The sequence below is a fragment of the Hylobates moloch genome, unplaced genomic scaffold (genome assembly GCF_009828535.3).
Source record: "Hylobates moloch isolate HMO894 unplaced genomic scaffold, HMol_V3 SCAFFOLD_12, whole genome shotgun sequence".
NCBI classification, from domain to species: Eukaryota; Metazoa; Chordata; class Mammalia; order Primates; family Hylobatidae; genus Hylobates; species Hylobates moloch.
This window is the reverse complement of record NW_026652287.1, coordinates 33277665-33300396: the sequence shown is the minus strand read 5'-3', so window position 1 is coordinate 33300396 and position 22732 is coordinate 33277665. Positions and strand designations below refer to the sequence as shown.

At 43.3% G+C, this 22732-nt stretch overlaps 3 protein-coding genes across 3 annotated transcripts in view; 2 read left to right on the top strand and 1 right to left on the bottom strand.

Moving 5' to 3' along the window:
• Positions 1-22391, top strand: part of ZNF880 (zinc finger protein 880) — a 27963-nt gene extending 5572 nt beyond the window's left edge. The window contains 3 exon segments of the mRNA XM_032168926.2: positions 12941-14029; positions 14032-14586; positions 22313-22391. Coding sequence (XP_032024817.1) covers positions 12941-14029; positions 14032-14576 — 1634 coding nt within the window. The 3' untranslated portion in view covers positions 14577-14586; positions 22313-22391.
• The window catches only part of ZNF534 (zinc finger protein 534), a 52374-nt gene continuing 44175 nt past the window's right edge, over positions 14534-22732 (top strand). Inside the window, exon 1 of the mRNA XM_058425044.1 lies at positions 14534-14586. Within this exon, the coding sequence (XP_058281027.1) occupies positions 14578-14586 (9 nt within the window). The 5' untranslated portion in view covers positions 14534-14577. The remainder of the gene's footprint in view (positions 14587-22732) is intronic.
• Positions 18357-22732, bottom strand: LOC116478088 (cytochrome c oxidase assembly factor 4 homolog, mitochondrial-like). The gene has a single exon (XM_032168975.2). The coding sequence runs from the start codon at positions 22535-22537 to the stop codon at positions 22274-22276; it is 264 nt and encodes an 87-aa protein (XP_032024866.1). The 5' UTR covers positions 22538-22732; the 3' UTR covers positions 18357-22273.

Sequence of the window (22732 nt, the reverse complement as noted above, 5' to 3'; positions counted from 1 at the left end):
ATTACAGGTACCCGCCACCAAGCCCAGCTAATTTTTGTATCTTTAGTAGAGACGGGGTTTCATTATGTTGGCCAGGCTGGTCTCAAACTACTCATCTCAGGTGATCCACCCGCCTTGGGCTCCCAAAATGGTGGGATTACAGGGGTGAGAGACTGTGCCCGGCCCTTAGCCCCCTTTTTGATAGGATTGTTTGTTTTTTTCTTGCTGATTTGTTTGAGTTCCTTGTAGATTCTGGATATTAGTCCTTTGTCAGATACGTAGTTTGCAAAGATTTTCTCCCACGCTGTGGGTTGTCTTACTCTGCCGATTATTTCTTTTGCTGTGTCAGAGCCAAAGTCTTTATCATGATGGACAACACCCTGTCATATGGCTTATGAAAGTTCTTGGTTCCATCATTCTGAAGGACATAGGGAGGGCTGTGTCAAAGGGGTCTCTTTTTCCCATGGTCTCTGTTTCTGTAGTGATTTTATCTGATGCTACGTTTGTACGTCAAACCTGGGGTCTGCATAGACCTGCCTCCTTGACCTATGTATGGTCCACACAATTTCCTATACTAGGAAGACCTAATCAGAAGATAGGAAAACATTGGCTGCTCTTTTTTTGTGTGTGTGGGGCTCAAAGATTGCATGAAGGCGTCTCAACCCCTCTTTGCCTCTTCAGGTTTTGTGGAGATAGGGAAAATCCAGTGTTTTTTCTACTCTCAAATGCTACTCAGCAGAGAGCGCTTCACTTCTGGTCGACCGAACGGGTGGGGATTTCTCCGCACCAACAACCAGTCTTTCAGTGGCCATCTAATAGGTTTCTGTGATTCCTTTCTGATCTTACCTATCTGGAATTAGAGTCAGATCCCACAGGCAAAGGGTTGAGTTCCCAAACCTGTCCCCTACCTCAGTAACCAATCACAAGTGGTAGGTTGTCACCTTTCCTTCTTACCAACCAGCTACAGGTTGGGGTTCCCTCAAGCCCCTTCTTGGGGTTGATTACTTTGCTAGGGTGGCCCACAGAACTCAGTAAAACACTTCCTTAGGTTCACTGCCTCATGCTGAAGGATGTTTTGAAGGATACAGATGAACAGCCAGATGAGGAGATTCACGGGGAGGCACGTGGGAAGATTCACTGGGTGTGCCACCCTCCAGGCACCTGTGTGTCTTCAGCATTTGGAAGATCTCATGACCCCATAGTTCAGGGATTATTTATTATTATTATTTTTTTTTAGACAGAGTCTCGCTCTGTTACCCAGGCTGGAGTGAAGTGGCACAATCTCAGCTCACTGCAGTCTCCGCCTCCTGGTTCAAGTGATTCTTCTAGTTCAGGGATTTTTTATGGAGGCTTCATCACATGGGTGTGATTGATATTAACTCAGTTTCCAGCCCCTCTTCCCTTCCTGGAGGATAGTGGACGGGGCTGACACTTTCATGCTTGTAATCATGGCCTGGTCTTTCTGATGATCAGCCCAGTCCAGGGAACCTACAGAGTTGCCTCATTAGCACAAATCACATTCCTGTCACCCAGAACATTCCAAGGAGTTAGGAGCTCTGTGTCAGGAGCCAACGAAGAGACCAATGTATGTATTTCTTCTTATTTTACAAGGTTCCGCAGCCGTTCTTCAGTTGTGTTTGTCCATACTTTACTGGTGTGTGTAACGGGAGTAGGTGGCTCTTCTGAGATTTTTATTCAGCAGAATGGGAAAGACAATTGACAGAAAGATCCTTTAGGCCAGGGGCTGTGTCTCATGCCTGTAATCCCAGCATTTTGGGAGGCTGAGGCAGGCAGATCAGGAAGTCAGGAGATCGAAACCATCCTGGCCAACATGGTGAAACCCCGTCTCTACTAAGAATATAAAAAAAATTAGCTGGGTGTGGTGGTGCATGCCTGTAGTCCCAGCTACTCGGGAGGCTGAGGCAGGAGAATTGCTTGAACCTGGGAGGTGGAGCTTGCAGTGAGCCAAGATCGTGCCACTGCACTCCAGCCTGGCGACAGAGCAAGACTCTGTCTCAAAAAAAAAAAAAAAAGATCTTTTATTGGATGCCCGAGTCCTCATGAGAGAATAGGTCACTGGAATGATGCCTCTGGTTTTAAGACTAAAGCCACTGCTGATTTTATTCTGGGCTTTTCCATGTATTAGAAATGAACTTGGGGCTGGGCACAGTGGCTCATACCTGTAATCCTAGCACTTTGGGAGGCTGAGGTTAGTGGATTGCTTGAGCCCAGGAGTTTGAGACCAGCCTGGACAACATGGCCAGAACTTGTCTCTGCAAAACATAAAAATTAGTTGACTGTCGTGGTGCACACCTGTAGTCCCAGCTACTCAGGAGGCTGAGGTGGGTGAATCACCTGAGCCCAGGAGGTCAAGGCAGCAGCGAGCCATGATTGCATCACTGAACTCCAGCCTTAGTACAGAGTGATACCCTGTCTCAGAAAAAAAAAATACGAAGAAAATAAAAAATAAATGAACTTGACTTATTTGTATTTAGTCAACAGTTCCATATGGTACTCTTTGTCTTCTTTGTTTTATATGCGTGGGGATGTTCTATCAGGGAATGGCCATTGATTTATATATTTTTGAGGACCTTTCTCTCTCTCTCTTTTTTTTTTTTTTGCCTAGGAGTTTAACACCTATACACACTCCAGGAGTTTTGGAATGGGTAGTATAAATATTTCTTTTCTTTTCGTTTACCTGATTTAGATACTAAATAATACTTTTGTCAGTTACATTTATTACAATGTATAAATTGGGAATTTCTTTTCTCTTCTTTTTTTTTTTTTTTTGTGATAGTCTTGCTCTGTCACCGAGGCTGGAGTGCAATGCTGCGATCTCGGCTCACTACAACCTCTGTCTCCTGGGTTCAAGCAATTCTTCTGCCTCAGCCTCCCAAAGTGCTAGGATTACAGGCGTGAGCCTCCACGCCCAGCCTCATTTTTAATTTTCTTAGAGACAGGGTTTCACTCTGCTGCCCAGGCTAGATGGCAGTGGTGCAGTTTTAGGTCACTGCATCCTTGACTTGGAGGGCAAAAGTGCTCTTCCCCGCTCAGCCACCTCTGTACCTTGGACTGTTGGTTATGCCAGTATGCTGGTGTTGAACTGGCTTCAAACAACCCTCCCATCTCAGCCTTCCAAAGTGCTGAGATTACAGCTGTGAGCCACCACACCCAGTCATGAATTTTTTTTTTTTGAGACGGAGTCTCACTCTGTCGTCCAGGCTGGAGTGCAGTGGCGCCATCTGGGCTCACTGCAAGCTCCGCCTCCCGGGTTCACGCCATTCTCCTGCCTCAGCCTCTCCGAGTAGCTGGGACTACAGGCGCCCGCCACCACGCCTGGCTAATTTTTTGTATTTTTTAGTAGAGACAGGGTTTCACTGTGGTCTCGATCTCTTGACCTTGTGATCCGCCCGCCTCGGCCTCCCAAAGTGCTGGGATTGCAAGCGTGAGCCACTGCGCCCGGCCATGAATTTTTGATATCTCAAGAATACACTGTTTTAAAGTTGTTACCATCTTAAGCCCAGAAATACCAACATAGCGACTCACCATAATTTGTTATTTCAGTCTGAGAGGCACAACTCAAACGGTGTTTGATCACTGTTGTGTCTCACACATAACAACAATAAATACAGAAAATTTCTTTGACCAAATATGTAGGGTTTTCTCCTCTAATATGCAAGCAGTCAGTTCTGCAGTGGATACCTGCTGGATATACTTCAATAAAATTCTGACATTGATATGGTTTGGCTCTGTGTCCCCACCTAGATCTCATCTCCAGTTGTAATCTCCACTTGTCATGGAGGGACCTGGTAGGAGGTGTTAGATCATGGGAGTGGTTCCCCCATGCTGTTCTCATGATAGTGAGTGAGTTCTCACGAGATCTGATGGTTTCAGAGTGTGGCACTTCCTCCCTCACTCTCCCTCTCTCTTGCCACCATGTAAGATATGCCTTGCTTCCCCTTTGCCTTCCATAAGTTTCCTGAGACCTCCCCAGCCACATGGAGCTATGAGTCAATTAAACTTCTTTTGTTTATAAATTACCCAGTCTTGAGGATGTCTTTATAGTAGTGTGAAAACGGGCTAATATAAGGATCGAATCCCACATGGTCAGCACTGAATCCACAAGACTGCCACCACTTCAGACGGCAGTCCCAAATCTAGACCTCCAGAACTGGCTTCAAGTTGGGGTTCCAGTGACTTCCTCTTCAGATTTAGTTAATGTGCTAGAACCGTTAACACAGCTCAGAGAAACATTTAAATTTACAGGTTTATTACAAAAGATATTATATATTTTTTGAGATAGAATCTGGCTCTGTTGCCGAGACTGGAGTGCAGTGGTGCGATCTCGGCTCACTACAACCTCCGCCTCCTGGGTTCCAGCAATTCTTGTGCCTCAGCCTCCCGAGTAGCTGGGATTACAGGCACCCACCACCACACCCAGCTAATTTTTATATTTTTAGCAGAGATGGGGTTTCACCGTGTTGGCCAGGCTGGTCTCGAACTTCTGACCTCATGATCTGCCTGCCTCGGCCTCCCAGAGTGCTGGGATTACAGGCATGAGCTACCACGCCCAGCCCCCTTTTGGGTTTTTATGGAAGCTTCATTACATAGGCATTATTGAAGCATGGACAAATGTGTCAAAATGTGACAAGAGTGTGTGATCTGAATCCTATCAGGCCCATCTGTTCAGATTATTCTTGGATGCTGTGTGTAAGATTTCCTCCAGGCTATGGGCCGGAACTCTTTCTGAAATAAAGATCTTATGATCTATAATTGGAAAAATGCGGGAAGATGAGAGTCCTGCCTTGGACAAGGGAAAAGAAGGCTGGAGAAGGTGAGCGAGAGAGATTCTGTTTCTTGAGACCTGCTTCGGAGGCCTAAGGCACAGCAATATTATAACAAAGACTGTAACAAGGCCATGTCAATTATGAGACAGGAAGCATGGATAAAAGCCTGCATATCTCTCTATATTATAATATCATAAGGAAACATTCATTTTCTCTTTTTAATTTTTTTGAGGCAGGGTTTTGCTCTGTCACCCAGGCTGGAGTACAGTAGCATGATCTCAGGTCACTGCAACCTCTGCCTCCTGACTTCAAGCGATTCTCGTGCTTCAGCCTCCTGAGTAGCTGGGACTACAGGCGTGCACCACCACATACGGCTTATTTTTGCATTTATAGTAGAGAGAGAGGGTCTCACCATCTTGGCCAGGCTGGTCTTGAACTCCTGGCCTCAAGTGATCTGCCCACCTTGGCCTTCCAAAGTGCTGGGATTACATGCATGAGCCACCGCGCTCATCTGAAACACTGCATTTTCGGTTTTCAGTTTTCTCCACATAATTTGTGGATAGTCTTTAAATTTCACCTTTTGTTTCTTGGATCAAATGCTACTTCTAGTCATTATCCTTTCTGACGGGATTGATTATGTTTGAATGATGATTTACCAAATCAATGATTAAATATTTCATAGTATTCTATTGAAAATGTAGCCTATTTCTTGTGCTTCATGGACTCCACTGTTCTTTATGTCATCTGTGTTTTCTGAAAAATGCCTGAAGTTCCGGAAATTACACTCTTGAGTTAACACATGAAGGCTGTTCTGGTCCTCATCTTTCCATTGGAATTTCCTGTAATGTTCACCCGGTCCCTGGTCATCCACGACCTGCTGCTTTGCTGTTGTTCTCTGGCTCTTCGCTCTGTCGCCCAGGCTGGAGTGCAGTGGCGCAATCTCGGCTCACTGCAAGCTCCGCCTCCCGGGTTCACGCCATTCTCCTGCCTCAGCCTCTCCGAGTAGCTGGCACTATAGGCGCCCGCCACCACGCCCGGCTAATTTTTTTTGTATTTTTAATAGAGACGGGGTTTCACCGTGCTCTCGATCTCCTGACCTCGTGATCTGCCCGCCTCGGCCTCCCAAAGTGCTGGGATTACAAGCGTGAGCCACCGCGCCCGGCTGTTCCCTGGCTCTTATTTGCTAGTTATGTTGCTGATAACCTAGTCCATGGGTCTCCACACCAGTGCCAGGAAATGTTTCTGCGGTTTGCTGATACTGACAGTGCCCTTCAGTACAAGTCATTCCCACTGTGGGTTGTTCACTTATTTTCTGCATAGTTATTTGTGTTTTTCTGTTGAGAATTATGAGGCCAAATTTATTAGTTTTAGATAAGTACACATTAACTTCCATTTGTTCACACTGACAACTGTATATCTGCTAATATGTTAAGTATTGGTACCTCCGCTATTATGCCTTTTTTATTTCATCAAATTTTATAATATTTTACATTGTATGAGTGTAACAGAGTTTAAATAGAGTATTTTTGTTGTTGTGTGAATTTAGATTGAATTCATTACCAGGAACATTTAAACTCACTCCTCTCACCCAACTTCACTGTTTGACTCTCCCCTTTCTGTTCTCTTTCTGTTAATTTGAGTATTTTACCTACCTCATATAAGTGGACTCATATTGTATTTGTCTTTTTATGACTGGCTTATTTCACTTAGCATAGTGTCTTCCCAGTTCAGCCATTTTGTAGCATACAAATAAATTTTAATATTAGGACCGAAGAATGTTTATTTTATGTATATATCACTTTTGTTTATCTCTTCATCTGTTGCTGGACACTTGGGTTGCTTCTACCTCTGATTTTTTTTTTTTTTTTTTTTTTTTTTTTGTGACAGAGTTTTGCTCTTGTTGCCCAGGCTGGAGTGCAGTGCTGCCATCTTGGCTCACTGCAACCTCCACCTCCTGAGTTTAAGTGATTCTTTTGCCTCAGCCTCCCAAGTAGCTGGGATTACAGGCGCCCACCACCACGCCCAGCTAATTTTTTTGTATTTTTAATACTGGCGGGGTTTTGCCATGTTGGCAAGGCTGGTATTATTTCCTGACATCAGGTGATCCACCCTCCTCAGCCTCCCAAAGTGCGGGGATTACAGGTGTGCGTCACTGTACCCAGCTCTGATATTTTTAATAATGCTGCAGTGAACATGGGTTTCTAAATACCTCTTTAAGATGCTATCTTTTGGCCGGGCGCGGTGGCTCACGCTTGTAATCCCAGCACTTTGGGAGGCCGAGGCGGGTGGATCACAAGGTCAGGAGATCGAGAGCACGGTGAAACCCCGTCTCTACTAAAAATACAAAAAATTAGCCGGGCGTGGTGGCGGGTGCCTGTAGTCCCAGCTACTCGGAGAGGCCGAGGCAGGAGAATGGCGTGAACCCGGGAGGCGGAGCTTGCAGTGAGCCGAGATTGCGCCACTGCACTCCAGCCTGGGCGACAGAGCGAGACTCCGTCTCAAAAAAAAAAAAAAAAAAAAAAAGATGCTATCTTTAGTTCTTTGTATATCTACCCAGATGAGGAATTGTTTCCTATACTGGTAATTTGATTTTGGATTATTTGAGAAAATGTCATACTTGTTTACTTTATTATTTTATTTTTTATTATTTTCGAGACAGGGTCTCACTCTGTCACCCAGGATGGATTATGGTATACAATCTCAGTTCACTGCAAACTCCATCTCCCAGGTTCAAGTGATTCTTGTGCCTCAGCCTCCCGAGTAGCTGGGATTACAGGTGTGTGCCTCCATACCCATCTAATTTTTGTACTTCTTTGATAGAGACAGGGTTTTACCATGTTGGCCAGGCTGGTCTCCAACTCCTGGTCTCAGGTGGTCCACCCGCTTCAGCCTCCCAAAGTGCTGGGATTACAGGCGTGAGCCACTGCACCTGGCCCATACTTCTTTGCACCATTTTACATTTCCAACAACAGGACATAAGTCTCCCATTTCTGCACATTTTTGCCACTTGTGATTTACTGTTTTTTTGTTTTTTGGGTTTTTTTAAACAATAAACATTCCATATTGGATGTGAGATGATAGCTTATTGTGTTTTTTCTTTGCATTTTTTGAATGATTAGTGATATTTTGCATGTTTTCATATGGTTGTTAGTTATTTGTATATCACCTCTGGAGAAATGTGTATTCCATTCTTTTCCTTATTTCTTAATTTTTCGTTTACTTTTATTCAGTAATCATATTAAATGAAATATCTTTTTTATTTGTATGAGTTACATGTATTTTAGATATTAATGTCTTATCGGAGATTTGATTTGCAAATATTTTGTTACATTTAGTAAGTTTCCTTTTCACTCTGGCAATTGTTTTCCTTAATTAACAATCGTTGTCTGTCTTGTAGTGAGTTTTATGTATTTTTACCTTCCTTCTTGTTCCATTGAGGTTATAGCCAGGAAAACATTGTTGAATCCACTGTCATAAAGCTTTTTATCTATGATTTTTTTCTAGGAGTTTTATAGTTTTTGGTCTTAATTTTAGGTCATAAATCAACTTTTAAGTTAATTTTTGCATAGGGTGTAAAGTAAGCGTTCAACTTCATTCCTTTGCATGTAGATATCCAATTTCCCCAGCACCATCTGTTGAAGTGACTGTGCTTTTCTCCTCATGTGGTTTTGGCATTTTTATGGAACACCATTTAATCACATTTCTGAGAGTTTGTTTCTGGCCTCTCTGTTCTCCCTTAGTTTATACATTTGTCTTCATGTCACTACAGTTCTGTTTTGATGAAGGTAGCTTGGTAATAAGTTTGAAAAACTACAGTTCTGTTTTGATGAAGGTAGCTTGGTAATAAGTTTGAAGAACTACAGTTCTGTTTTGATGAAGGTAGCCTGGTAATAAGGCTGAAGTTCAATGACATGATTGTGGTTCACTCTAGCCTCAAACTCCTGAGCTCAAGCAATTCTCCTGCTTCACCCTCTCCATTAGTGGGGATCACAGGCATGTGCCACTATGCCCAGGTAATTTTTTTTATTTTTAGTAGAGATGGGGTCTTGCTGTGTTGCCTAAGCTGGTCTTGAACTTCTGGGCTTCTCCTTGGCCTCTCACAGTGCTGAGGTTACAAGTGTGAGCCAACATGCCTGGCCCATTTTTTTTTTTTTTTAATGTAAACAGACAGTGTCATAATATCCCTCCCAGTACTGTTGTTGTTACATTCCAAGTTCTGGTGTGTCGTGTTTTTGTTTTTCTTTGTATCAAGATATTTTCTAATTTTTCTTGGGATTTCTTTTTTGAACCCATCGGTGTTTTAAGTGTGTTGTTAAAATTGCACATATTTGTGGACTTAATACATTTTTCTCTGCTGTTAATTAGTTATGTTTCATGAAGATGGGAATCAATCATTTATATGAGTTAAGTTTTTTTTGTTTTTTTTTAAGACCAAGTCTCACTCTGTTGCCCAGGCTGGAGTGCAATAGCATAATCACAGCTCACTGCAGCCTTGACTTCCCAAGCTCAAGCAATCCACCCTCAGCCTCTCAAAGTGCTGGGATTACAGGCATGAGCCACTGTGCTCGGCCTTAAATTTTCAAAAATTCATTTTATATCTTACTGTGAGGTCTATTCTGAAAGTTGTTCCATGGAAATTGGAGAAAAATTTGTATTCTATTGTTTTGGGTGGTGTGTTCTGTATATATCTCTTATGTCTCATGGGTCTGTAGTGATGTTTGAGTCTTCCGTTTCCTTTTTTTTTTTTTTTCTGTTTTAGATATATTCTTGCTCGTTTGCCCAGGCTGGAGTGCAGTGGTACAGTCATAGCTCATCGTAGCCTGCATCTCCTGGGTTCAAGTGATCCTCCTGCCTCAGCCTCCCAAGTAGCTGGGATTACAGGCACGCACCACCATGCCTGGCTAATTTTTTAAAATTTTGTTGTGGAGACAGGGTCTTGCTGTGTTGCCCAAGCTGGACTTGAACCCCTAGGATCAAGTGATCTTCCCACGTCAGCCATCCAAAGTGTTGGAATTACAAGCATGAGCCACTGTTCCCAACCAGAATCATCTGTTTCTTTATTCTTCTTCTGGTCCTATCCATTTTCAAAATTGGAATATTGAATTCAACTATAATATTGTGGAGCTATTTCTCTTTGGAGTTTTACCAAGTTTCCATTCTATACTTAGTTTTTTTAAAATTTACTTATTACTTTTAATAGAGATGGGGTCCGAGTGTGTTGCCCAGGCTTATCTCAAACTCTTAGGCTCTAGTAATCCTCCTGCCTCAGCCTCCCAAAGGGCTGGCATTACAGGCATGAGCCACTGCACCGAGCCTCATTCTGTACTTACGAGCTCTGACACTTGGTATTTATATATTTATAATTGTTGTATCTTCTTGGTGAATTGAGTCTTTCATCATTTTATAGTAATCGTTGTCTCTTATGGTTTTTGAGTAAAGGTCTATTTTCTCACTGCCACCTGTACTTTCTGCTGGTTACTGTTTGCATGGAATATATTTTTCCATCCTTTCCATTTCAGCCTGTGTGTGTCCTTAGAATTAAAGGGAGTTTCTTGCAGATAGGATTTAGAAATCTTGTTTTCTTCTGATTCCAAAGTTAAATCAGGCCAACATTACAAGAAAAGAAGGAGAATATCAAACATAGGAACTATTAAAAACAAAAGAATACGTATTAGATTATTATCTGTAGATTATTTAATATCTTGTAGATTTTTTTTCCTGCATTTCTTTCTTACTGCCTTCTGTAGTATTTTGCTTGTTTCATTGTAGTGACATACTTGAATCTCATCTCTTGTGTGTGTCCGATAGATTTTCTTTTTGTGGCTAGCATTGCAGCTACTTCAAATACTGTGAAATTGAAACATTCTATTTTTAAGTATTAACAGTGTAACTTTGATGAGGTACAGAAAGGTCTACTTCACAACTCTGTTCTCACTTTCTGTTATTAGTGACAAACTATTTTGATATATGTTATGGTCCCATTAACATACATATATACTGCTTTTTAAATGATTTTGTCTTTTAATTGCTAGGAAAGAATTATGGGAGGCCGAGGCGGGTGGATCACCTGAGGTCAGGAGTTTGAGGCCAGCCTGGCTGACATGGTGAAACTCCGTCTCTACTAAAAATACAAAAATTAGCCAGGTGTGGTAACGCAAGCCTATAATCCCAGCTACTACTTGGGAGGCCGAGGTGGGAGAATCGCTTGAACTCGGGAGGCGGAGGTTGCAGTGAGCCGAGATCGCGCCACTGCACTCCAGCCTGGGTGACAGAGCAAGACTTTACCTCAAAAAACAAACAAAAACCATTAAAAGTCAAGTTCCAAAAGAAAAGGGTAGCTGGGCGCAGTGGCTCACACCTGTAATCCCAGCACTTTGGGAGGCCGAGGCTGGCGGATCACGAGGTCAGGAGATCGAGACCATGGTGAAACCCCGTCTCTACTAAAAATACAAAAAATTAGCTGGGCACGGTGGTGGGTGCCTGTAGTCCCAGCTACTCGGAGAGGCTGAGGCAGGAGAATGGCATGAACCCGGGAGGCAGAGCTGTCAGTGAGTCGAGATCGCGCCACTGCACTCCAGCCTGGGCAACAGAGCGAGACTTCGTCTCAAAAAAAAAAAAAAAAAGAAAAAAAAGAAAGAAAAGGGTAATAATAAATATCTCTATATTTGATTATTTACTGACCTTTAATGGTGACCTTTGTATTTTCATTGAGGTTAAAAATGCTATCTAGAGACCTTTTATTTTATATTGAAGGAGTCCCTTTAGCATTTCTTGTTGGGCAAGTCTAGAATACTAATGCAGTCCCTCAGCTCTTCATTTTCTAAGAACATCTAAATTTCTTATTTTTGCAGGTGAATGTCACTAAATATAGTATTCTTGGTTGATATTTTTGGTTTTTTAAAAGTGTTTTCAACATATCCTCTCACTGCCTTCCAGCCTGCAAAGTTTCTGAAACAGAAACAAAGATTACACATAATCTTATACAGTTTCCCTTTATGTGACAAGTCTTTTTTGTTTCTGCTATCAAGACTGTTTCTTTGTCTTTGACTTTTGATAATTTCTTTATAGTATATCTCTGTGTGAATGTCTTTGGGTTAGTTTATGTTAACATTTTTGTTTAGTTAGTTGACCAAGCTTCTTGAATTTGTATGTTCATTTCTTTCCTTAGATTGGGGATGTTTGAACATTATTTCTACAATGGTGATTTCAAATCCTCTGTCTTCCTGTGAATCTCCAATAGTTTTTATATTGTTCTACCTGATAGTATCTCAAAAATGTACTAGGGTTGGTTTTCTTTATCATTTTTTCTTTTTGCTCTTTGGAGCTGATTGTTTCGAATAACGTATCTTTCAATTTGCTCGTTGTTTTCTGTTCCTTTTGCAGTCTGCTGTTGAATCCCTTAGTGAATTATTATTTCGGTTATCATATTTCACCTCCAGAATTTCTGATCTTTTGGTTTTAGTAGTTTCTCCTGTGATTGATATTGTTTTTCTTTTCATGTAATGTTTGATTTTATTGAGTTAACTATCCCTGTTACCTTTTTTAGCTCATTAAGCATCTTAAGGCAGTTGCTTTAAATACCTGTCAAGTAATTCAGAGGGCTGCCTATTTTTGGCTTGTTTTGTGGAGATTGATTGATTGATCATAATTTTAGCCATATTTCCCTGTCCTTTTGTAGGCCTAGTAATTTTTGGTTTAGGTTTGGTAAAGCAACCACTTCTCCCAGTTATTTTGTATAAGAGTTGTGCAGGAGGATACCTTTACTAATTAGCCGCTATAAAGGGTGTAGGAACAGCCACTCCTTTTCTGGGGATGTGTTTTTTTCTGGCTTGTGGAAGTACTATTACTAATGACCACACAGCTGCTCTAAAAGTTCTGATTTTCCGTAAGAGGCTCATCCCTGCTTTTTCTCAGAAGCTTTCAATTTCTGTTGTATTTCTCTGCTCATAATCTCTCTCAAACTCACCCATAATCCACCTGACTCCTGCAGGTTCCCCACTGCTGCAATGCATCCCTCTATCCCTTTTGTTTTCTGCACTGCCAGCGTGATACACACAGTATGCTAATATTCCTTCCCATGTCTGAGTCACGTGAGGCAGAATCTAGTCTCTCTGTCAGACACTGAACATGCCATTGTCATGGGTTGAAGTTCCACTTTTTTCTTTCTATTTTAGAGAGCAGCTCTAAATTGGGAAGCAATGCAGGAAACAAGTCTCTTAAAAATCAACTTGGATTAACCTTTCAATTACATCTGAGTGAACTGCAGCTATTTCAAGCTGAAAGGAATATTTCTGGATGTAAACATGTCAAAAAACCTATCAACAACAATTCCTTAGTTTCACCACTTCAAAAAATTTAATCTAGTGTCAAATCCCACATTTTAAATAAATACAGAAATGCTTTTGATGATTCTCGATTTCTCCCACAAGAACAAAAAGCACAAATTAGGGAAAAACCTTGTGAATGTAATGAGCATGGCAAAGTCTTTAGAGTGTCTTCAAGCCTTGCTAACCATCAAGTAATCCACACTGCAGATAATCCTTACAAATGTAATGAATGTCACAAGGTCTTTAGTAACAGTTCAAACCTTGTGCAACATCAAAGAATTCATACTGGAGAGAAGCCTTACAAGTGTCATGAATGTGGCAAGCTCTTCAATCGAATTTCACTCCTTGCACGACATCAGAGAATCCATACTGGAGAGAAACCTCACAAATGTAATGACTGTGGCAAAGTCTTCACTCAAAATTCTCACCTTGCAAATCATCACGGAATCCACACTGGAGAGAAACCTTACAGATGTAATGAGTGTGGCAAGGTCTTCAATAGAAATGCACACCTTGCACGACATCAGAAAATTCATAGTGGAGAGAAACCTTACAAATGTAAGGAACGTGGCAAAGCATTTTCAGGGGGTTCAGGCCTTACTGCTCATCTTGTAATTCACACTGGAGAGAAACTTTACAAATGTATTAAATGTGGCAAGGTCTTCAATCGAAATGCACACCTTACCAGGCATCAAAGAATCCATACTGGAGAGAAACCTTATGAATGTAAAGAATGTGGCAAGGTCTTCAGGCATAGATTATCCCTAAGCAATCATCAGAGATTTCATACCGGAGAGAAACCTTACAGATGTAATGAATGTGGCAAAGTCTTCAGTTACAATTCATACCTTGCACAACATCAGAGAATACATACTGGAGAGAAACCTTACAAATGCAGTGACTGTGGCAAGGTATTTAGTCGACTTTCATGCCTTACATGCATCAAAGAGTTCATACTGGAGAGAAGCCTTACAAATGTAATGAATGTGGCAAAGCATTTAGAGACTGTTCAGGCCTTACTGCCCATCTACTAATTCATACTGGAGAGAAACCTTACAAATGTAAAGAATGTGCCAAGGTCTTCAGGCATAGATTATCCCTAAGCAATCATCAGAGATTTCCTACCAGAGAGAAACCTTACAAATGTAATGAATGTGGCAAGGACTTCACTCGAAATTCAAACCGTGCAAATCATCACAGAATCCATACTGGAGAGAAAACTTACAAATGTAGTGAATGTGACAAAGTCTTTAGTCACAATTCACACCTTGCACGACATAGGCAAATTCATACTGGAGAGAAGCCTTACAAATGCAGTGAATGTGGCAAGGTCTTCAGCCACAAGTTATACCTAAAAAAACATGAGAGAATTCATACTGGGGAGAAACCCTACAGATGTCATGAATGTGGTAAGGACTCCACTCGAAATTCAAACCTTGCAAATCATCACGGAATCCATACTGGAGAGAAGCCGTACAGATGAAATGTGTGTGGTAAGATCTTTAGCAATAATTCACACCTTTTTTTTTTTTTTTTTTTTGAGACGGAGTCTCACTCTGTCGCCCAGTCTGGAGTGCAGTGGCGCAATCTCGGCTCACTGCAAGCTCCGCCTCCCGGGTTCACGCCATTCTCCTGCCTCAGCCTCCCTAGTATCTGGGACTACAGGCGCCCACGACCACGCCTGGCTAATTTTTTTTTCGTATTTTTAGTAGAGACAGGGTTTCACTGTGTTAGCCAGGATGGTCTTGATCTCCTGACCTCGTGATCCACCCGCCTCGGCCTCCCAAAGTGCTGGGATTACAGGCGTGAGCCACCGCGCCCGGCAACAATAATTCACACCTTGCACAGCATGAGAGAATTCATTCATGAGAGAGTTCTTACAAACTGAGTATGGCAAACTCTTCATCCTAAGTTCTAGCATTAATCAACGTCAGAGATTCCATACTAAAGAGAAATCATAGCAATGTATGTGACACAGGTCTCTTGAGGCCTGCCAAATGACTCGATATCAAAACATGCATCTTGGATGAAACCACACAGATGGATTGTGTATGCTGAGGCTATTATTCAAGGACCATTACTATGGAACATGGTAAGATTTACACAAGCGGTAATTCAGTCTCTAGTTCTCCAATATTTATGATATTGCATGCTGCAGAAAAATCACGGCTCCAAATATGTTGAATCTCACAATGTGATGCATGTCAAAGGTCCAAGGGCATGTGGAAATGGTCAGTTATATTCAGGCAATTAAAAAACCTAATTATATGGGGTTTTTTGAAAAGGCTACTTTACATTTTATGACTTTCATCCTCAACTTTGAAATTACTTCATGTGACTTCTTTACAGACCTTTCACTGTGGTCTCTTGAAAAGAATCAGTAGGATGCCGGGCGCAGTGACTCCGCCTGTAATCCCAGTACTTTTGGGAGGCCGAGGCGGGTGGATTACGAGGTCAGGAGATCAAGACCATCCTGGCTAACACAGTGAAACCCCGTCTCTACTAAAAATACAAAAAATTAGCCGGGCGTGGTGGCAGACGCCTGTAGTCCCAGCTACTCGGGAGGCTGAGGCAGGAGAATGGTGTGAACCTGGGAGGTGGAGCTTGCAGTGAGCCAAGATCGCGCCACTGCACTCCAGCCTGGGGGACGGAGTGAGACTCTGTCTCAATAAAAAAAAAAGGATGAGTATGATGACAGGGATGACTTCATTAGCTGAAAATCATTTTTACCAGTTTCCCGAGGAAGAAAGACACTGCGTTTTCAGATTATTGTCTGATTTAGAGAGCATGAGGTGGGGAGGAATCATATAAAACTATGATGGCAGTTGTCATACTGCTGCTGAGCACTTTCTTCCTGACAGAAGGACACAGTGCTTCTATGCTCTACCAACTAGCCGTGAAATAGAGCATAGCTATAGAAATCATGCAAGGGAGATGGCCACTTGGATTGCATAGCAATCACTGTTTAGGCAAGAATGATTAAAAAGTAGTCATTTTTGGCTGGGCGTGGTGGCTCACACCTGTAATCCCAGCACTTTGGAAGGCCAAGGTGGGTGGATCACTTGAGGTCAGGAGTTTGAGACCAGCCTGGTCAATATCTCCAAACCCCATCTCTACTAAAAATACAAAAATTAGCTGAGCATGGTGGTAGATGCTTGTAATCCCAGCTACTCAGGACGCTGAGGCAGGAGAATTGCTTCAACCCGGGAGGCAGAGGTTACGGTGAGCCAAGATCACACCATTGCACTCCAGCCTGGGTGATAAGAGCAAAACTCTGTCTCAAAAAAAAAAAGTCATTTTTGAAATGGAAGAGAGAACAGTTAGAGAATTTAAACTACCAGTATGCCATGTTCTTGAGTAGCACTTACATTTAACTGTTGGCATAATTTCCAACTGTTTGATTTAGAATTTACATAGTTCCCATGTTTTAATTAATAAAATTAAAATTTTCCTAAGTATGAATGAATCACAACATTTCTACCAATTGTTTTATTCCCCCCTTAGGAGAATATACTGCACAGTAATGCAACATTAATAGTAAATACTCTGCAATTTGGTTTTCTTTGTCTTCACACTGAGTTATGTAGCAGTGATATGTGTCTAATCACTCTAACTTTAGTGTAAAATAGGCATTTTAAAAAATGCACCGTTAAGGTTGACGCATCCAGAACAATTTTGTGTGTGTGTGAAATCAAACGTGCACACACTTGTGAGTGCATATCCTTGGGTAAGTATAATTTACACTAATCATACCTAATACTTGAGTTATTCTGTCTGTGCCACTTCAGCCTCATACAGCCTCAAAAGTCCATCAAACATTCACTGTTCATTATATTTCTATGTGCCTATTGTGTGCCAAAGAAGACTCATGGCATGCACCTTAATTTTTATGAAGCAAAAATACAAATATATGACAAATACTATTAAATGAAAGAAAGTATGTGAACAAGAGTGAAAATACTGTACCTCAGTGTCTTTTTTTTCTTAGTAGTGCATGTTTTTTTTTTCCCTAGTAGTGCTCAGTGACGTAAATGGAAAATATTAATGTTTATATATTTTCTCTTTTTTTTTTTTTGAGACAGAGTCTCACTCTGTCGGCCAGGCTGGAGTGCAGTGGCACGATCTCGGCTCACTGCAACCTCCACCTCCTAGGTTCAAGCGATTCTTCTGCTTCAGCCTCCCAAGTAACTGTGACTACAGGCGTGCACCACCACTCCCGGCTAATTTTTGTATTTTTAGTAGAGACAGGGTTTCACCATATTGGCTAGGCTGGTCTCAAACTCCTGACCTTGTGATCCACCTGCCTCGGACTCCCAAAGTGCTGGGATTACAGGTGTGAGCCACTGCGCCTGGCCCATAAATTTTCTTTTAAGAATGGTCACACAAGCCGGGCGCGGTGGCTCAAGCCTGTAATCCCAGCACTTTGGGAGGCTGAGGCGGGCGGATCATGAGGTCAGGAGATCGAGACCATCCTGGCTAACATCCACTACCGGAGGCTGAGGGGGAAGGATCGAACCAGGAGGTTGAGGTGGGCGAGACCCACTGACTCACCTGGGGACAGAGAAAAAGAATGGTCACACAGAATGGGAATTTTTTTTGCTTTTGTAGATTAACTAGAAACTTCATATACTCCCCCTTATAACATTTTTGGCAATTTGAACCTTTTTTTTGAGACAGAGTCTCACTGGAATTTTTTTTGCTTTTGTACATTAACTAGAAACTTCATATACTCCCCCTTATAACATTTTTGACAATTTGAACTTTTTTTTTTTTTTTTTTTTTTTGAGACAGAGTCTCACTCTGTTGCCAGGCTGGAGTGCAGTGGCGCGATCTCGGCTCACTGCAACCTCTGCCTCCCGGGTTCAAATGGCTGCCTCAGCCTCCCGAGTACCTGGGACTACAAGCGTGCACCACCACGCCCAGCTAATTTTTGTATTTTTAATAGAGACGGGGTTTCATCATGTTGGCCAGGATGGTCTTGATCTCTTGACTTCGTGATCCACCCGCCTCAGCCTCCCAAAGTACTGAGATTACAGGCGTGAGCCGCCATGCTCGGCCAATAATTTGAACTTTTGACTGCTGTACTGGAATTTGAAGTCCACCTAAAGTTTGCGTTAGATATTGAGAATGATGATGCCATATGCTGACATGGTCTGCAAATGTTTATTACATAATGAGGCTTTCTGGGGAAAGCAGGGTGGACTTCCCCAGCTGGTCCAAATTGGAGAACAGGGATAGGTGAGTAGCCTGAGATGTTGTATTAGTCTGTTCTCATGCTGCTAATACAGACATACCCGAGACTGGGTAATTTATAAAGAAAAAGAAGTTTAATGGACTCACAGTTCCACAGGGCTAGAGAGACCTCACAATCACGGCAGAAGGTGAAGGAGAAGCAAACGCATGTCTTACATGGTGGCGGGCAAGAGAGAGCCCATGCAGGGAAACTGCCCTTTATAAAACCGTAAGATCTCATGAGATTTATTCACTATCATGAGAACAGCACGGGAAAATCCCACCCCCATGATTCAGTTACCTCCCACTGGGTCCCTCCCACAACATGTGGGGATCATGGGAGCTACAATTCAAGATGAGATTTGGTGGGGACACAGCCAAACCATATCATTTTGCCCCTGGTCCCTCCCAAATCTCACATCCTCACATTTCAAAACCAATCATGCCTTCCCAACAGTCCCCCAAAGTCTTAACTTATTTCAGCATTAACTCAAAAGTCCACAGTCCAAAGTTTCATCTGAGACAAGCAAGTCTCTTCTGTTTATGAGCCTGTAAAATAAAAAGCAAGTTAGTTATTTCCTAGATACAATGGAGGCACAGGTATTGGGTAAATAGTAATGGGAGAAATTGGCCAAAACAGGTCCCAGGCCCCATGCAAGTCTGAAATCCAGCAGGGCAGTCAAATCTTAAAGCTCCAAAATGATCTCTTTTGACTCCGTGTCTCACATCCAGGTCACACTTATGCAAGAGGTCGGTTCCCAAGGTCTTGCAGGGAACCCATCTCTGCCCCTGTGGCTTGGCAGGGTACAGCTCCTCTCCTGGCTGCTTTCACAGGCTGGTGTTGAGTGTATGCTACTTTTCCAGGCACACGGTGCAAGCTGTCGGTGAATCTACCATTCTGGGGTCTGGAGGAGGGTGGCCCTTTTCTCACAGCTTCACTAGGTGGTGCCCCAGTGAGTAGTCTGTGTGGGGGCTCCAACCCCACATTTTACTTCTGCACTGCTCTAGCAGAGGTTCTCCATGAGGGCTCTGCCCCTGCAGCTCACCTCTGCTCCAGTTCCAATAAAGTTCCTCATCTCCATCTGAGACCACCTTCAGCCTGGACTTTTTGGTCAGAACCATTCAACAACCATTCTCTAGGAAGCTCCAAATTTTCCCGCATTTTCCTGTCTTCTTTTGAGCCCTCCAAACTGTTCCAGCCTTTGCCTGTTACCCAGTTCCAAATTTGCTTCCACATTTTGAGGTATCCTTATAGCAGTACCCCACTCTACCATTAGCAATTTGCTGTATTAGTCTGTTCTCACGCTGCTAATAAAGAAATACCCGAGACTGGGTAATTTATGAAGACAAAGAGGTTTAATGGACTCAGTTCCACAGGGTCATGTCCCCCGTGCTTCTGCCACAGGGCCGTATAGACAGCTCTTATCGCGGAGTTTTCCTGCCTCAAATCCTTCAGTGTCCCCTACACTGGCCCGCGCCTTTTTTAAGGTCCTCACCGCAAGGTTGATTCCCACCCTAGGCGCTTGCCAGCCACTCCCTCATCAGCTCCTGGAGCGCAGCGATGCAGCCCCCGTCCCAGGGAGGCCGCGAACTCTTCCTGGTCCTGGGATCCTGCAGACTCTGCCCCTCTCCTGACTTTCTCCTGCCTTTTTCCTCCTTGATCGGGGCCCTTCTGCTCCCCAGGCCTCCCCTTCTCCTGATACCGAGTGTGGGGATGTGACTTCTATTTCAGGACATTAAGGTTTCTCTTGTCTCAAATTCCATCCCACAGAAAAGGTGCTCTTGAGGTGGGGATCTGACTCCAATCCCCTCCCTGTGAATGTGTGGAGGAGAGGAAATAGAAAAATGGTGAAATGGGAAAGAAGAATGGAGGAGACCCATAAACAGATGGCAGCTGGGTGCGATGGCTCACGCCTGTAATCCCAGCACTTTAGGAGGCTGAGGCAGGCAGATCACCTGAGGTTGGGAGTTTGAGACCAGCCTGACCAACATGGAGAAACCCTGTCTCTAAAAAATACAAAATTAGCCAGGCGTGGTGGTGAATGCCTGTAATCCCTGCTACTCTGGAGGCTGAGGCAGGAGGATCGCTTTTACCTGGGAGGCTGAGGTTGTGGTGAGCCAAGATCGCACCATTGCACTCCAGCCTGGGTGATGAGCGAAACTCCATCTCAAAAAACAAAAACAAAACAAAACAAAAAACAAACAGATGGCAAAGTAGATGGTGGATGAGGGATTTGCAGAGACAGTGAATGAAGATGCCAAGAAAGGAGCAGGGGGAGAAAAGCAACTAGAGAAATTTAGAGAAAAACTGGGTTTCTAGAGGGAGAAAGTTCAGCAAGATAGGGAGAGGGGCAGAAAGGGGGAGGCTCCTCAGATGCAGAGTTGGGGAGAGAAGGAGGGATTCGGAGCCAGGGCAGACAGAGCAGCATGGTGCTGGGACAGCAAGAGGGGGCAGCCGGTGACAAGGAGAGCAGAGGGAGAACCACAGCCTGGGGAGACCTGGGATCTGGGGATGCCAGAGAGTGGGGACAGGTGAGTATAGCAGGGAAGAGGGGATTTAACAGGGGTAGCTAGGGGGCAGCAGAGAGGGGGGAAGAAAGAGGCAGAACTATATGAAGATTAGAGACAAAGATTGGGCAGAAAGAAGAATAAGAGGTGAAAGAAGTGAGAAAGGAGCAGAACAAGTGGAAGAGAAGGAATAGAGGGAAGAGCGAGAGAAGGAAGAGGGCTTGAAATGAGAATCCTAGGGGAAAAATAAAGAGGAAAAAAAGCTAGGAAAAGAAGGTGAGAATGAGAGGTAGGTAGAGAAACACACAGTAACGAGGAAAGAGGGACACGCAGTTCAGATGAATGATGAATTGATTGGATATTATGATTAATTTCTCTATAATAAACATAAAATTTGTTTAAAATATACAGACGAAGATGAGAATTGGAAAATGTCTATAAGGCATGTGTATTTCGTAATTCTTGGTATCAGAGGTTAGCTTTCACTTGCTGTCCTTATTCTGCCAGATGGCAGTGACTTGACTCATTCAGGTGTGGGTCACTATCTTCACTTCTGGGATGGGGTAGGGTGTGGGCAAGTGTACAAGATACGAGGAAAAACCAAAGTGCTTTTTCTACTCTCACTATCAACACAATAGTGAATGCTCAACACAGAATGCCTCATCTCCGGTCATCAAAATGTGTGGGGATTACTTCCCACCAACAAGCAATTTTTCATCAGATAAAAACTGGGTGTTCTGTAATTGAACTCAATTTGACACCATTTGTAGGGAGTTAGCATTAGATCTCACAGGAGGCTGAGGGCTCAGTTGCACAAAACTGCCCCCAGAATTTGCTATTGCTAGGGTGATTTACACAACTTGGAGAAACAATTTACTTAGGTGTACTATTTGTTATAAAGGATGTTACACAGGATACAGATCAATAGCCAGATGGAAGAGCATTCCTAATAAATTAATGGAAACAGAGAAGTATGTTTTGGACTTCTCACAGAAAAGTCAGACCATGGACTGACTTTCTTTCTGTTTCTCTCTTTCTCTCCCTCCTTCCTCCCTTCCTCCCTCCCTCCCTCTCTCTCTTTTTCTTTTTTTTTTTTTACCATTAAATTGTGAATTTAATTTAAAATAAAATGTCCCTAAAATCATCTCAGTACTTGGCACAGTGACCCAAGTGGGGTGGGCAAGCATCCCTTAACACATTCTTTGTTTTCCTGGCAAATGCTGGTGGAACAAGACAGATGAGGATGTATGAGATCTGACCATGAACATATGACAGCTGTTTGTGCCAGTCATGTCCAAACCCATGGCTCTCAACTCCAGATCCAAAACTATCCCCATGTTTTAGACCTCCCACAGCCAGCATTTAGGATTTCTTCCTCTATGATCTTGCTGGCTGCTGGTCTTGGCAGGGCCATCTACTGGGGATAGGTGGTTTGGGGTGTCACTGGTGGGCACTGGCTTGTTCTTGCCTCCTCTGCAGCTCCTCTTGCCGCCTCGCCTGCTGTTCACTCCTGCAATCCTTGAACGCCTGCACCTGTGGCTGGCATTGCCGCCAGTCCTGGTGCTGGGCCATGCACTCCTGCACTGCAAAGTGGGAGGCAGCACAGCCAGAGTGGGAGATCAGCTGGTCCAGCGGGTCCTCCTCCTCATCGTCCTTCTTCACCCGTTGGGTCCAGGTATGGCCTTGAGGGACTGAGGTTGACATCCTGGGGACAGGGAGTTAACAGGTGGGAGAAGAGGGCCCGAACGCATGCTCCTACACGGTGGCTTGGGCTTTGCAGGTGGTTGGGGATCCTCTGTCCATCCTTTCAGGAACCAGCCCCTTGTGGGGAGCGTGCACTCGGAAGGCCTTTCTTTTTCTTTCCCTTTGACGGAGCCTCGCTCTGTCACCCAGGCTAGA

Excerpts from the sequence above, each read along its gene's own strand:
- LOC116478088 (XM_032168975.2), bottom strand. The coding sequence starts at position 22,537 with ATGTCAACCTCAGTCCCTCAAGGCCATACCTGGACCCAACGGGTGAAG.